This window comes from Nicotiana attenuata, chromosome 1, assembly GCF_001879085.1.
Source record: "Nicotiana attenuata strain UT chromosome 1, NIATTr2, whole genome shotgun sequence".
Classification (NCBI taxonomy): Eukaryota; Viridiplantae; Streptophyta; class Magnoliopsida; order Solanales; family Solanaceae; genus Nicotiana; species Nicotiana attenuata.
Genome location: NC_031989.1, coordinates 14,802,397 through 14,819,133, shown reverse-complemented (window position 1 = coordinate 14,819,133; position 16,737 = coordinate 14,802,397). Strand labels below are relative to the sequence as shown.

Below are 16,737 nucleotides of genomic sequence, written 5' to 3'. Positions count from 1 at the left end.
ATATAATTTTATGATACGAATTTAGATTTAGTCAGGCCATTAGGAAACGATGGTTCAAAAAAAAGAAAAAGAAAAAAAATCTTTGAATGGAGGAGCACTCCACATGAACGAGCACCCTATTTCACCTTTTGTCCTTTTCTTTTATTTTTTTAATTTATTTTTTAACGTGTTCTCTCTCTTTTTGTCGGTCAGTGCACGCACTCACGAGACTCGATGTGAGAGAGTGTAAACACATACCGCGTGGACCTTTTCCAATCTGCTAAATCACCCCCACCACCCCCTACCCCTACCCCTAACCACCACCCTTTGACAATTTTAAAAAGTCAACCCCCCCAAAACCACCACAAAAAACAAAGCAGTTTTTTCCATTGTGTGAATCATTGTGGGAGAAAATAAGATAAGGACAAAAGATAAAGCCCTTTGAATATCTTGATTAAATTAATACTATGTCTATTATGCTAACCAACAAACCTTAAAATCCTTATCTATTTTTTCTTTTTCCCTTTTCAGAATCTTACTCAAACCAAGTCTTAGCACTTTAATTAAACAATTTGTTAAGTTGCTGACATGTTAGCTAGCAAATGCTTTGCTTATCCAATGCTAAAGAGGGAATACAATTTTATGGCTTGGATATGAAAAGGTTATGAAAGAGAAATTAAAGAGGTAAACAGCACCTATGCAACACCATTTTTATTTTCTTCCACAAAATTCTTTCCCACTATGTTTTTTTCCCCACAGTAACATAAAAGTAAAAAAGGTTCAACCAGGTAATATTATTATTGAAATTAGAACTCGTGACATGCTATAAACTGTAGTTAGTAAACCATGAAGCGACAATTTCCAAACATAGTACAAACTCGTGAGATAAAAGATATCTATTAAATTTTACCATTATTTTGACTAGATATTTCATTGATTAGACTTACAAGAATATGTGTCTCAAACTAATACACCTATTTTGAAATTGTAATTAGCACATAGATCTTACTTTGACAACTTATAGCTTGAAATATGAGGACGACGACAACAATAACGGATTCAGTGCAATCTCACAAGTGGGGTCTGTGGAGGTAGTATGTACGCAGACCTTATTCCTACCTCTAAAAAGACAGAAAAGACTATTTTCGGAAGACCCTCGACTTAGAAAGATAAAAGGAAGAGTAGCAGCAAGCACACCAATTAAAAATCCGAAGCAAAAATACAAAGATATAAAATTAAAACTGAGTACTGCAATCAGAAGACCGGAACGAAAGCAACAACAAGTAATCACAGAAGTCAAAGAATACGAAGATACATAAATAACACTAACTCATGTACTAAAGCTACTCTCGCAGACAAGGACAACGCTAGGCGATCTATCCTAACCTTTTACCTTTATTCTCAACCTCCACACCTTCGTATCCATGGTCATGTCTTCAGTGAGCTGGAGCAACGTCATATCTTGCATAATCACCTCTCTCCAATATTTCTTTGGCCCACCTCTACCTCTCCTTAGGCCCTCCAGGGCCAGTGTCTCACACCTCCTCACCGGTGCATATGTGCCTCTCCTCTTCACATGCATGACCATCTAAGTCTTGGCCCCGCATCTTATCCTCCACAGGGGCCACGCCCCACCTTGTCCCGAATAACTTTATTTCTATAATTCTATCTAGGCTGGTATGCCTGCACATTCATCTCAACATTCTCATTTCAACTACCTTCATCTTTTGGACATGAGAGTTCTCGACTGGCCAACACTCCGCCCCATATAAAATAGTCGATCTGACCACAGAACTTTAAATTTAGGTGGCACATAGCTTAAAATATGAGGACAAAGCAAGTAATATGGGTAAAAGGAAAGAGCTAGACGTTAGATAGAAATCAGAATGAAAATGGTGTTGTCCCCCACCTTCTCTCTCTAGACTAGTAGTAATGTAATGAAAACCAGCCAAATCACAAATACACACACTCTCTTTCTATAAATGAAAAATGTATTCCACTCATTTACACCTCTCCTCAGATCCCTTTCCCAATCTCTCTCTCTCTAGCCAAAGTCAGCGCCTTCTTTTGTCTTCTTTTTCTCTCCACTTCCTCTCTCTAACCAAAAGTCAAGGCCATAGCAAAAGGAGAAAGATATGGAGGATGATTGGGATCTACATGCGGTGGTCAGAGGCTGCGCCGCTAGTTCTACCGCCGCAACCACCACAACTACCACCAGCAGCGCCGCCACTACTACTACTACTACTTTTTGCAGCTTCCAACCAAGACAAGGTGGAAACTTTTTTAGCTTTCAAGATCCCTTTGTGCCAAGATTTGACAACCCTAACAATACTGCTTTTGAAGAGTTGCATAATCTTTACAAACCTTTCTTCCCCAAATCTCAACCACAACACCAGCCACCTCTTTCTCCTCAAAATATACCTATTTCACCCCTCTCTGTTCTTGGAGGACTACAAGATCTATCACCCCAACAAACACTAATAAAACAGCAGCAACAACAACATATTCATCAGCTAAACACAAGAGTTTTAACACAACCCAAGCAGTCTCTGTCTGTAAATGGTTCCACAAATAGTCTAACTAGTGTTTCACATACTCAAAGCCCAAGACCTAAAAGAAGGTAACTTTGACTATTTTTTTGAACTTTTCTTTTCATTCTTTTAATTCTATGAGAAAAAAATTGAAGTTTCTGGATGGAAAGATTAGACCTTTATCAGTTTGTACATACCCATATCATAAATTCATCTTTTTTTTTTCCCCCTCACATTTATATGTATTTTCTTTTTCTTTTATCAGGAAAAACCAATTGAAGAAGGTATGTCAAGTACCAGCTGAGGGTTTATCTTCTGACATGTGGTCTTGGAGAAAATATGGACAAAAACCTATCAAAGGCTCCCCATACCCAAGGTAGGTTCCTTAATCTCTCTTTTATTTTAGGCTAATTAAAACACAAATACAAAGTCCTTTTTCAACAACTTAATTTTTTATTCTTAATTTTGTGACTAACTTTGGTTCATTTCTCTGGTTTAAACAGGGGATATTACAGGTGTAGCACCTCAAAGGGTTGTTTAGCCCGGAAACAAGTGGAGCGAAATAGATCCGACCCGAATATGTTCATTGTCACCTATACATCAGAGCACAACCACCCTATGCCAACTCACCGGAACTCTCTCGCCGGAAGTACCCGACAGAAGCCGGTGAACTCCGAAGCTGGCACACCAAGTGACTCAAACAAACCAACTAGCTCATCGCCGGTGTCTTCGCCGGCGTGCAATTCTCCGGCAACGGAGAAGCAAGAAAGCAGCAGGGAAGAGAAAGAGGACATTTTTGAAGACGATGACGATGAATTTGGCAGTTCTAATATTGGATTAGATAACATGGAACCTGCAGATGATGACTTTTTTGAGGGCTTAGAAGAACTCGCCGCTAATGCCACCGGAGATTGTTTCCCCGATAACTTTCCGGGGTCTGTGCAATTTCCTTGGCTGACAAATAATGCCACAACTACCGCAGCAGGCGGTGTTTGACTTGCCGGAAAAAGTAGAAATGAGAAAAGTTGAAGAAATGATGCTTTTCTTCTTATTCACTTTTCGTTTTTCACTTGTAGTTGTAGGAGTATCTTTTTGTCCGTTAGAGATATAGGGAGACAGACAGCAATAGAGAATCTTGAAATCTCCATGTCTTTTTTTAATTTTTTTTAGTTATGTTTCTCTTTTTGTACGTGTAAGGTATAATTCCATTCCCCCATCATTGTAGAGAGACTTGTAGAGGACAAAGGAAAAAAGAGGAGTTTGATTCCAATGTTCTTTGTTAGGATAATAGGAGTATATTGGATGATAAGGTAAATAGAATTTGTGTAAAAATCCCTTAGCTGTTAAATGTTATAGTAATCATTATCAATGATGTGAGTTTTCTCAATTGTTAAACTTTTCATACATTTTGTGGTGGTTGTTCATGTTAGTGTGCTTGAGTGTTTGTGCTACTAATTATGTTTGGAGATTTTGAGTCCTACCAAATGGAATCTTGGGAAATTTGTTTGCCAATTTATCCCCAACAGCCATAAATTTTGCTTTTCGACTGAATTAGACAACTCTAAATACCGGGTAGCATTCTAACTATTGGAAATTGAAAGTTCAAACTTCAACGTTTAATTTTCAACATTTTTAAACCTAAAGATCGCCGTGAAAGAGTAAAATTCACCGGTAGAAAGGAACTCCTCCAATCACCTTTTGCTCCTTAAGACAAGGAACTTCATTCTAAGATGCCCTGTTTATGCTCTGATTAGCCAGCTCCTTAATTAATGAGGACATGTTTGATGTGCCCAAAACATTTACAAAGAGCCAGAAAAGCATATTTCTCCCTAGGAAAGAACCAAAAAAAAAAAAGACTGTTGTAGCAAATAGGAAAAAGAAAAAAAAACTTACAGGCCAAGCATGAACACTGCATTCAAGGACAAAGCACCATATATCATAAAAAGGGTAATCTCATTCCGCTTATTGTGAAAATACAAGACACTCAAAATATTCATATTCACCTCTTCAACCTTGAAGAGCAAAAGAATGACATGGTGTACATCGAGAAGACAGGAAATAGAAAGATTTAGGGATTGAACCTCGGCCATTGAGTAGATCCAGGTAAGAAATTTGAGTATGTTTTTCAAGTACTAGGTTTTAAGGCTTTTTCACCGTAGAGAATGATGATCAAACTTGAATGCTATCTGTGGAAGAGGAACATTAGGCATTAGAAAGAGTGACCAAAGACGATGAATAGTTATGATGCTTTTAGGAATTCCAGAATCAAAGCAATAGGACAGAAGCCCACCAGCTTCAGCAAACACTGGCACTTCATTATTGGTTTTAAGAATTTTCTAAAGTTTGCCAAGAAAGCTCTTTAAAATGCTTTATCAAGAAATAAAGAACCTTAATTAATCACCCAAGTACATCTCATATTTTTGAAAGAGAAAAAGTTAGTAGCAAGAACACTATGCTCTTCTTTCCTTTAAATGAAGGATCATAAAAGTGTTGGTGCTTACATCACACACTCAAATTTACGAAATGTTCAAAGGAACTCACTACTTATTTGATTCTCTATCGTATACATAAAAAGGAAAGAGGAATAGCATTGAGATACGTCCAAAGCCAAAATATTAAGCTCAGAACAAAGTTGACACAGTATAAGCATACAGGAACTTCATCTTGCATTAAACCAACTACAACTTGGATGAAATGTGAAAATACAAAAATTCTTGGCGTAGCACGCCCACCAAACTTGTAACATCATTTTGTCATGTTGGAATGATTTTCAGTTCATCAGAAGGGCAAGATGGATGGAAATGTCTTCATAGAACATGATTTGTGTACCTACTGAACAACTTATGCATCAAAGCAGGTATCTCAAATGACAGCACAGAGCTTAAAGATCAAATGGGACCTCGCACATTCCACTTGATCTTAGCCGAAAGGCTGAGAAAGGTATCCAAATGGGACCTCAACTGACTGCAAAAGAATCTCCACCATACCCAGTGAATATCACAGCGGAACTAGGAAGGATATCCTCCACTCCAGTTAGTATTAGGCAGTTGAAGTAGAAACCTCATATCCTTCCAGAAAGCTTCGCAATTTTTCTGTTTCACCAATGGCAGGAGGCCATTGGGTTAGGACTTCCATGGTAATGTAGTCAGGATTACATGCATTTTCAGTCATTTGGTCCATTATTTCAAATGCCTTTTCCACCAAATTCCTCTCCTGAAGGCCTTTAAAGATGGCATTGTATGTGATGGTATTTGGTCTTACCCCTTTGTCCTTCATATCACCCAACAAAGAAATACCAGCTTCTACTTTGTCACTTTTGCAGAGAGTGTCGATCAAAGTATTGTATATGACAGTGTTTGGTGGCACATTTGTAGAAGAACTCATATTCTGGAATATTTTCATAGCTTCATCAACATCCAGATAAACAATATGCATGAATTAGTGCTCCATATGTAACAACATTAGGCAAATAACCATCATCAATCATCCTCTTCATAACTCTATGGGCAGTTGCAAATTGCTCCTTCTGGCTGAAATATGATATCAAAGTGTTGTACGTGTAGCGATCAGGTTTGATACCTGCCTCCTCCATGTCTCTAAGCATATTATGAGCTTCATCAATCTTATTTTTCCTGCAAAATCCCCCAATCAGAGCATTATAGCAGATAATGTCCAACCCAAACCCAGCTTCTTTCACCTTTGAAGCGACACAGGAAGCATCATTCGTTCTTCGAGCCTGGCAAAGGCCCAAAATCAAACTGTAGTACACTTTGGCATCAGGGAAGCACCCATTTTCTGACATTTCATTAAATAACTTCATTGCTTTGTCAATATTGTTGACACTACAAAAGGAAGTAATGAGGATGGTGTAAGTGATCGCATTCCCCTTTACACCTTTCCCTTGCATCTCAGCAAAAAGCTCTATACCACTGTTAACTCTCCCATGCTTGCACATTCCATCAAGCAAAGTATTCAGAGTAATCACATTTGGCACAACCCCGCACTTTTTCATCTGGTCAAAAAGCTCGTATGACCTCTCAATCTCGCCTGCTTTGCAGAAACCATCTATCAAGCAATTATAGGTAACAGTATTAGGTTCATATCCACTCTCCAGCCTCATCTTTTCCATCAACTTAAACCCTTCTTCTTGCCTCCCTACCTTACAAAGCCCATCAATCAATGTATTGTAGAGAACAAGGTCTGGCTTAACAAGAACGCCATCACTTTCACTGCCTCCCATCTTCTCAAACACCTGCATTGCCTCATCGACCTTGTAACTTTTGCATAAATGATTGATGAGAATCCCAAATGTCACAACATCTGGTTTAATTTCCTTTTCCTTCATCTCATTCATAAGCAAATTCATCTTTTCAAAATCACGCTCCCTACCTAACCCACTCAAAAGGGCATTAAATGAAACAGCTTCCGCCTGACCACCCAACCTCATCATATCATGCAAAAGGTCCCAAGCCTTATTACTCTTCCCGCTTCGACAAAAGTTGGTAATCAATTTAGTAAGCCACACATCATCCAAGAACACACCATTTTCGAAGAATCTCACAACAAGTCCACAAATTTCCTCCACACTCATCCTCCTCCCAACCCAATTCCTCTTCCAAATAGCAGATAAAACAATATCCATCGTACTCTCATTCGGCGGGAAACTACTCTCCCTTTCGAGCATTTCGTCGAGCACCTTGAACCCATCATCAGTATTCCCTCCACGAAACAAGCAATCTAACAGCAAATTAACCACATTTGTGTTTCTTGATTCAGGGTCTAGTGCATTGAACACGACTATCGATTCCTCAAGCATTTTGGCACGGCCAAAGCATCTTATAAGAAGAGTCGCAGCATTGATGGATAAAGGGATTTCTCTATCTTTAGCAAAGGAAAAAAGATGGTAAAGCTTACTGGGTAAGTCAGTATTTCTTCACGCATTGCTTGTTCGAGGATAGCTTGAAATGTGAAGGAAAGAGAAGAAGGGCTTGATGATGAACTAGAGTTATGACTTTTGAAGAATTCAAAGAACTGTAAAGCTTTTTCAGTGGATCCCAATTGACGGGTGATTTTGAGAAGGGAAGTTGGGAAAGGAGGGGTGTGAAGGAATTCAACAAGCTGGGGGTTAGAATTCCAGTCATTGTGATCGGTAGTTTTGAGGAGGGACACTATTTCGGAAATTGGCTGCGGCGGCGGAAGCGGTTTATGTGAATCGTCGAGCTCGCCGGAGAAGTGTCTCAGTCCGGCAATACTGCCGGTTTTAGGCCGTGTAGGAAGATCAAGGAGGGATTTTGTTGTAGCTGCGAGTTTCATTGTTCTGGGAGTTTCAGAAGCAGCGGTACTTGCCAGTTGAAAGTGAAACCTCGTACTGGGATAGTGGGATTGGCTGTTTAGGTTTCACACAATTTTGCGCGGGTCTCTCCTCTAGCAAATTATAAAATAAATTACTATTACTAACTAAAAATTATACACTTCTGAGTTCTGAATTTATTTTGGAGTTTTATAGTTTTTTATACATATTTTCAATTTCTATTACTTTCAGTTTTTGAACTAATTTTTTATTACTAAAAGGTGTCAGATTACAAATCAGAAATATCTAATCTATTATTGTGAGCACGTGATTTTTGCTACGCTTAAATTACTCCTATAAAATTCATTAGAATTAGGATTCTTTTTTTATTATTTGAATTTTAGGAATTAATTGCATGATTTTGTGTTTTGTTTGCATTTTGTTTGTGCATTTTTTATTAATAAAATTCAAAAATACAAAGTAGCATTTAGATTCCAATTTTAGCATTTTAATTAGTGAGTCAATATTACAAAATAGAAGAAAATAACAAAAAATAGTCATTTTACATTTTTGTTTAATTTTTCTTCTTTAATTGGGATTTAGTTAGTTTTAGGAAAATTAGTTAGTTTAATTGCAGCTTAATTCAAGTCTTTGTCATTTTTTTTAACAGAATAAAAATCAAAGAAAGGAATTGAATTGAAAAGGTTTGAATTAAATAAAAGAAAAGGAGTTAATTGGGAAGAAATTAAACAGGGGCATCAGGCCACCCATTTTTGGGCCAAAATTGAGCCCAAATCTTCCAAATCCATTTGCATTTTGCCCAGCCCAGATCTGTGAATTACCCGGTCCAGTCCCCAGGCTAATAAACGACGCCGTTTTGGCGTCAAGAAATCTAGACCATCCATCTCCCCAATCTAACGGCCCAGGTTCAGTCTTGAATTTTAAAGAAAAGTGTAATAACTCTTTTAGAAAAATAAAGACAAACAACCATCTTCCTCGTACCTCTTTTCCCTTCGCCGGCTCCGCCCGATTCCGCCGCTGGAAATCGCCCACGGCGGCGGTCAAGCTCCAAGTTCGCCCAAATTCACACCCCTACACCGTCTTAATCTCCTCAATACAAATCTATGATTAATTCTTCCCAAATCCCAACCAAACGCCTCAAAAATGTGAAACCCAAGGCGCTGCCACTACCGTGCACGGCGGCGCCGCCGCCTACATCGTACCAAATTTGTACTCCACAACCCCCAGGCCACTCTAAGCCCCATTCTCATGTTTATTGCACAAAAATCCCAATCGAATTCCTTCACTTTCACATCTAGGGTTCGAATTTTCTGGGCCAAGGCCAAATTCATTCGCACAAGAATCCTTTGCGTATTACTCATCCACACAGGAGCATTTGAGTCTAATAGTGAGTTTCCCCCTATTCTTCTCTTGTTTTTGTTTCTTTCTTCTTCTGCTCTTCTCCTTGTGCTTCCTGTGACTTGATCTTGCTTTGGCAATAGTTGATAATTAGTTTAATCGTTGTTTGAATGCATTTGATATAGATTTTAATTCAGTAAGCTTTTTCCTTTATTTCTGTTTTGATTCTAAGTTTTGGGTTCCGTATGTGTTTCATTCTATTCCAATAATTGTTTTGTATCATTTTATTCAATCCGGGGTTGGTAGTTTTAGATTTTAGTTTAATTTTTGTTTCAAATCTATTTTTTTATCAGTCTTGATATTTTTTTTTAATTGATCCTATTTGGGGCACTGTTCGATTTTGGTTTGTCTGATTAGTAATTCAGTGTTGATATTATTAGTTAGTTTAATTAGTTTAGTTTAGTTCATTTCAATTTAATCAATAATTGTCCTTTAGTCAGTAGAATCCTTAGGTTTAGTTTAGATTAGTTTGGATATAGCTATTAGGTTAACCTTGACTAACCAACCTTGGTTAGTTTGAATTAGGGTTAGCTAGTCTTTAAGGTTAGCTTGGTTGATCTGGGTAATTTCAGTTGATAAAAGGGTAATTTGGACACTTCAAAGAGAAAGAATCTTGTGGTAACTGAATAGAAAATAGGGCCTTAGCTATAATTTCAGGAACTCAATGCAGTAACTTGGGCAACAAGCCAAAAATTTAGGGATTAATGTATAAAAACTGAAATAAAAAAGGGGGGAAATGAGTGAATGAATTCTAGAAACTTCCTCTCCCTTTCCTGCCTATAAAAGGAAGTCCCCATGCCTTCTTTCACAAGTTTTGGAATCTGAAAAATTCCCAAAAATTTCTAGAAGTTTGAGATTTGAAAATTTTCCCCAAAAGTGTTCTACAAGTTTCAATCTGAAATTTGAATTTAAAATTCCAAAACCAAATCTGAAATAGAGAATTCAAAAATTTTCCATCTTTGATCTTAGTTTCTTCAAAAAAAAAAAAAGAAAGTAAAACACAACAGGAAAAAATTCAAAAATGTATGGTTACATTGAGATTTTTAGATTGATTGCAAGTTTGGCTTGTTAATCCGAGTTCCTAGTGTTCCTGGATTCAATTTCAAGTCGTCTTGGGTTTATTCAAGCTATTTTGGGGGTGTTTCTAGCTGCTGAAGTTTCAGAGGCTTTTCCTGGGTTTAATTTCGAGTTGGTTTGGGTTTACTCAAGTCTGTTTGGTTGATTGTTGGTGCTGTGCTTCCATAATTCAATTCTGGATTGATTTGATACTGTTTGCTGGGCTGTGAACTTGAATTTAAGCTGTTGTTTATCATTTGCTGCTGCTGACTCCTATTGCTTCTTATTGTGATCTAATTCCCAGGTACATGTCCTGAAATTCACTACCATGTATATCTCCAGCTGAAACTGAAATGAAGTTGAAGCATGATTCTGTTGTAGATTTCGTTTGTTTCAATGCTTTATCGTAGTTTATTGTAATTAACTTGGACTGCTTGGGACTGTTTGAAACTTTTAAACTTGATATTTTTCATCTAGTAGTAGCTTTAGTATAGATAGCTTAATGTCCTGTTTTAGTAGAAAACGTCAGTTGTAGTGCAATTAATTCAGATCTAGTTATCATCTCCATTAGAAGTTAAAATTGAATTCAAAACAGATGCACGTTTGTATTAGTACAAGAGCAGGCGTATTTTGTAATTTTTAACACGCTAGTTAATCTAGTTGTTTCATTTGCAGATCTAATTCACGCATACAAATCCTTAGGATGTAGTGATTGAAATTGATGTGGCTTTTAAGGTTATGGATTTAGCATGTTTGGTTAATCATGTATAAATCAGTTGAATATGTGTAGGATAATTGGATTCAAAGGTTGGCATGTTAGTTTGAATTTAGAACTGATTGTTTGTTTACCAATAATTAAGGCAGTTGTGAGTAAAATCAGTGGCCAAAATTCAAATAAAAATCAGTAAGAGATTTGGGCTCATCTAAGACCCCAAACGTGACCGCTTCTGCTCAAACCAGACTTGGGCCTGACTCTGCTTAAGGCCCAGCGCCAGACAGCCCTCCCCCTCTCTTAAAGTTAAACAATTTTTTCCTTTGGGCTGCTTTTGAAGCCCAATCTGCTGAAGATCTTAGTTTGTTTACTGAAACTTTTGATTTAATATTGTGATGTAATACTTTCAAGGATGGTTTATTAATAATGCTTATTAATTGGGGCCTTTTCTTTTATTTTAAAAGACAATGCATAATAGAAAATCGTAGTTTGCTTTAGGTTGGCCTTTAAATAATAAAACGAGGTGAGCCCCGCCAAATAAAACGCATAAATTGCGGGGCCCTCTTTAAGTGATCCTATCAAAATACCTAAAATTCGGGACGTGCCGTTTAGCGAATTTCACGGCCTCCCGCAAAGATAATAAACACGTTAGTTGCTTTAGGTCCGTTACTTAAATAATTTTACTTTCCTAAACACGGGTGCACATTTATGTGACCCAAATCCAAATCCCAACGAAGTTGAAATGTGTCAAAAATCGCGGGTGCATTTATGTGACTATGGTTTTGAGGGTCGCGATTTTTCCACGACGTTTGCAATTCTCTTTAAAAAATATNGGTTTTGTTTGTTTAGGATTAATAATTAGGTTTTTACTCTTCTGCTCTTAATTGTGTCATTTTGGGGTCTTATTAGTCGACAATTCGAATTAATTCATCTAAGTTTGTTATTAGTTTAAGTATAGATTATTGTCAATTTTTGATTATTGGTTTTAACTCAGTTGATACTCCTTATGTTTTTCTGATTTGGGCTAGTACAATTGCTGGTTTGATTTTTATTCTATTGTTAATCCTGTCAGTTTAATTTTGTTCATGTTTAAATGTGTTCTCATGATCTTCTTTTAGTTTAATCATTGTTTCAATTCAGTGTTAACTAGTTCATTAGATTGGGTTTCTTTCAATGTTGTTGATTTAATATGATTAGAATTATTTTCAGTCTGGACTAAGTATGTTTGATTGTTAGGATTTCCATTAGTGTTAGTTGATTGGGTATAGCTGAATTAGAGTTACTTGGGTTAACTATAGTTGCATTTTAATAAAAGAGGCTGGGGTTTTAGTTAGGCTAGTTCAGTAGTTTCAGATTGAATGAAGGGTAGTTTAGGTATTCCCATGTAGAGAAATGTTGTAGATAAAGCTAGAATTCCCTAGAACCTTCTAGAATAGGGCCTTAGTTTAAACTTCAGCAATTTTAGTGTAGTAACTTGAGTAACAAGTCAGAAATAGAGGACTAAGGTGAAAAATTAAAATCTGAAAAACCCCTCAACTTTTGCCTATAAAAGGCAGTAGATACTGCCTTGTTTCGCAAGTTTTCAGCCTCTAAACCCCCCCCCCCCAAAAAAAAGTTTCTACAAGTTTCCAGATCTGAAATTTGAATTTGAAAACTCCAAAAACCAAATCTGAAGTTCAGAGATCTTAGTTTCTTCACAAAAAACCAAAAAAAAATAAATAAATAGAAAACTCCATAGAATTACTGTTCTATTGATATTCCTTAGATCTTAATTTTCCTCAAAAAAAAAAAAAAACTCAGAAAGCTTTCCTGGCTTAGTTTCGAGTGTATTGTGGTTCAGCTGAGCCTATTTGGGTATTTGCTGTTGCTGTTGTTCTACAATTCATTCCGGGCTGTGTTTGAGTGCATTTCTGGGTTGAAATTGGTTTCGTTGTTGCTGTCTGATCTCCAGTTGCTGTTGCCTATTGTTTATTGCTGCTGATAATTCCCTTTCTTATTTTTCAACACATTTCCAGGTACGTGCTTCAACTTTGAATGATATATGTGATTTTGAGCTGAATATAGCCACATTGAAAAAGAAATCGAAGAGCAAGCTGTTTTCTATTTTAGTCTACATACGTTTCAGCTTTGTGTTCATTTAGAAAATTAAATCATGTATGTAAATAGGACTGTTTTGGTTTGTGGACTGTTAAGCTAATTCGAGTTCTTCTTATGATTGTATGAGTTTTCGTATTTAGTAATGTTAACTCGATTTAGTGTAAAATTCATAGTGTGTGTTACCAGGTGTGAATTCGAAATCAGAGGCTTGAAAGTAGGCGATTAGTTCAAAAATCAGAAGTTAAAAGCATTGTGAAATCCTGATTGATTAGTTGTTAGTTTATCATTATGTTAACTCACAAGTTAATTCAGGTAGAAGTAGCAGTTGATGTTAATTGAATATAGCTGGACTGTATAGATTTTCAGATTTGTATGATTGTAATCCTAAGCTGATAATCACAATAGCACGTTAATAAATTGCTTTTACCAGTAGCTGATAATCACTTTGAGTAATCATAGTTCACTATAATCGTCGGTGATATCCATAGCTTAAATAACTTTCACTAGTAAAATGTTTGAATCAATGTATATAGCCTATAACTGCTGCTTAGCAAATTTCGTTTGAGTTTGGCACAAAAGCCTGGACTGTCCAGGCTGTGAAAAGGTGAATCAGCAAACCCAGAATTAATTTGATATTGGGTATATGGGCTATTACAGGCCCAGGCTGTCCAATTCTTGTATAAATAAAATCTGGTCCTGTCGCCTTCTCCATTGGGCCTGCTTCATATAATTGACTGAGTCCCGGTTCTTTGCTTATAGCTGCCGGGTTCAGATGAATAAAATTTGAACCATAGGTATGGGCCTTTGAATAATTAATGGGGCCTTTGTAGGAATACATTTAATAGAAAATCATAGATCCTATAGTTTGGCCTTTTAAAACAAACGAGGTGCACCACCCCAAATAAATTACAAATTGCGTGACCCTCTTAATGCTTCAATAAATATTTAGACAACGGGACGTGCCATTTAGCGAATTTCATGGCTTCCCGCAAAGTTAATGATACGCTAGTCGCTTTAGGCGCGCCTTTTAATAATGTTACCTTCCTAAACTCGGGTGCACATTTATGTGACCCAAATCCAAATCCCAACGAAGTCGAAATGTGTCAAAAACCACGGGTACATTTATGTGACGTGGTTCGAGACGCGTTTTCACGACGTTGCAATTCTCTTTAAAAAAAACATAATAATAAAAGTGGTTTGAAGTTAAAAAGCACATAAGTTAAAACATGTATTAAAATAAGATTTTTAGCCAATTATAATAATTTAAGCGACCGTGCTAGAACCACGGGATCCGGGGGTGCCTAATACCTTCCCTCGGGTCAACAGAATTCCTTATTCAGAATTTCTGGTTCGCCGACTCCAACAGGGAAGTCGAAATTTTCCTCGATTTGGGATTCAAGTTAAACCGGTGACTTGGGACACTAAAAGCCAATCCTATCCCAAGTGGCGACTCTAAAAACCAAATAAATAATCCCATTTCGAATAATGTCACTTTAAATGGAAAAACTCCCTTATACCTTATCCTTCGGGGTGGGTGTGTAAAAAAGAGGTGTGACAGCTCTGGCGACTCTGCTGGGGATACGAACCCAGAATTTCGATTCAGGGTTCAAGAATTCGAGCTTATTATAATTGTTATATTTGGCTTTATCTGATTTTTCTACATGTTCCATGCTATATGTGCTAAAAGTTTACCGCTTTGATATTATCTGAATTGTATATATAAAATTGTTACGAAACTCTTCTCTTCTCATCTCCGGGGATGTGCTCACTGGTTGAGACTCCCTATTCTGTTAGTGTCATACCTTAAAATAAGGAAGAGGCCGGACAAGTTACTAAGCCAGATGGCCTTTTGGTTCCCGGTACGTAGCCCCCTCCTCGACTCGAGTTGTCCGCTCGGGTACACAGTCTAGAACATATACCCAGGTTTTGAACCTAGAATAACTCGACCTCATGCCGGATCCCCAGTAGGACATTTGTTTGCATCATGTGAATTTGACTTAGGGGACTCAACACAGGGGTTGGGTCCGTCTAGGACGGGTGACCTGAAATGAATTGACCATCCTGATGCATCTTGCGTGCTACTTGCGCATTTATTTGCTCGGCTTTGCATGTTGATCGGCTTGTCTAAATGAGTGAAAATTGAGAAAAAATAAGCAGTGTTAGGACTAAGTGAGGGTGACCATTTGAAAAAAAAAAGAGAAAAAAAAGAGCAATGCCCAAATAGTACCGAAATGCTGCCGAATTTTTGAAAAATGAAAAATGAAAAAGAGAAAAATATTTGAAAAAAATAAATAGAAAGAAAAATTGTTGTTCAAAATAGTTTTTGGCAAATCTGCTCGAACTACGCTGGTTTGATTCTCACCGGAATTGAGATACGTAGGCAACCCTCATCGGGTCCAACCATCCTTTTGCAAAAATAGCCAAAACAATACCAAAATTTTAATTTTTGTCAAATAAGTCGGGTGATGCCATTCTTGTTTTAAAATAAGCCGAATGTCCCCAAAAGGGCACCGGAAGGCTGTTTTTGCAAGAACAGCCACCCTGAGTCATTTTTAACCGGTTAGCAGGCACAACCTTAAAATCTCCCTCCCGGAAGTGCTGAAAGGCCGTATCCGCAAAACCGAGTCTTTGTTTTCTTAAATAAAAATTTTGAAAAATAGCCACTTTTTCTTTTAGGACAAAACGAGTCATTAAATCACTTTAAATAGCCACTTTTTCCGTTTAGGTCAAAATAAATCATTAAAATACTCCTTAGATGTCTTTCTTTCATAAATATAAAATATATAAAATAAATACAAATTTTGAAAAATTGAGTCCGAAAAATATTTTTGCTCAAAAATCCAAAACATTTTCGTAAAAGTCCCTCTTCCGAAAATTAAGCGGCAACTTTCAAAATCAAAAAAATATTTTTCTTTCGTGTTAGAAAAAGAGAAAATAAATGAAAATTCAAACAAAAATATTTCTTTCTACTTCTAAAATTCCCAAAGTTCCAATACAAAGAACATGAATTTTTTTAGAAGTCTTTCTTTCAAAAAATAAAAAGAAAAATCAAAATCAAAAATCAAAATCAAAAATATTTCCCTTTTTCCTTCTAAAGCATTTCTTTCAAAAATTCCAAAAAAAGAGTTAGCTTATTCACCTTATTCGCAAGAACTACGCTTGGTCTGATTCATGCGGGGTCATGATACGTAGGCAATCTCCATAAGATTCGACCGTAACCCTAAGAAAAAAAAAAAGAAAAGAAAAAATATGAGGGAAGGAAATAAAAGAAAAACAAGAGAGGAAAAGAAACACAAAAAGAGAAAATAAGGAATCGAGAGAGACCATGGCAAAAGAAAAAGGAAAAGCAGAAAATGAAAAACAGAGGGAAAGGAAAAATGAGAGAAAAACAAAAAGAGAAAGAAAAGCAAAAAAAACAAAGAGTGGATATCAAAAGAAGAGAAAATAGAAAAAGAAAAGCCGGGATGACGCATGCAACCAGTGCAAACATGTAGACATCCGTTTAACTGTATAGGTGCATCACACCCCAATGTGCGATTACCTGTCTGTTACTTGTCTCAAACTAACCGTGTGTTGCTGTCAATTCCAGCCTAGCTTTTAGAAACGGTGGTTGGTTGTGGTAAGCTGGCATCGCATCAATACTTTACTAGATC

General features: G+C 36.9%; 2 protein-coding genes across 2 annotated transcripts; one reads left to right on the top strand and one right to left on the bottom strand.

The window, feature by feature from the left end:
- On the top strand, positions 1,875 to 3,897 carry LOC109205441 (WRKY transcription factor 22-like). Its single transcript, XM_019368182.1, has 3 exons — positions 1,875 to 2,599; positions 2,776 to 2,886; positions 3,014 to 3,897. The coding sequence occupies exons 1-3, from the start codon at positions 2,115 to 2,117 to the stop codon at positions 3,504 to 3,506; spliced, it is 1,089 nt and encodes a 362-aa protein (XP_019223727.1). The 5' UTR covers positions 1,875 to 2,114; the 3' UTR covers positions 3,507 to 3,897.
- LOC109205350 (pentatricopeptide repeat-containing protein At3g61520, mitochondrial-like) lies at positions 5,107 to 7,900 on the bottom strand. The gene is given in 3 exon segments (XM_019368091.1): positions 5,107 to 5,925; positions 5,927 to 7,440; positions 7,443 to 7,900. Coding segments are annotated over 3 exon segments (2,271 nt in total). The 5' UTR covers positions 7,824 to 7,900; the 3' UTR covers positions 5,107 to 5,549.

What these genes read in the sequence shown, in the direction of transcription:
- LOC109205441 (XM_019368182.1), top strand. Translation starts at nt 2,115, where the DNA reads ATGGAGGATGATTGGGATCTACATGCGGTGGTCAGAGGCTGCGCCGCT. An exon ending in AGCCCAAGACCTAAAAGAAG is followed by an intron (nt 2,600 to 2,775) that starts GTAACTTTGACT and finishes TTCTTTTATCAG; the next exon opens with GAAAAACCAATTGAAGAAGG. An exon ending in AAAGGCTCCCCATACCCAAG is followed by an intron (nt 2,887 to 3,013) that starts GTAGGTTCCTTA and finishes TGGTTTAAACAG; the next exon opens with GGGATATTACAGGTGTAGCA.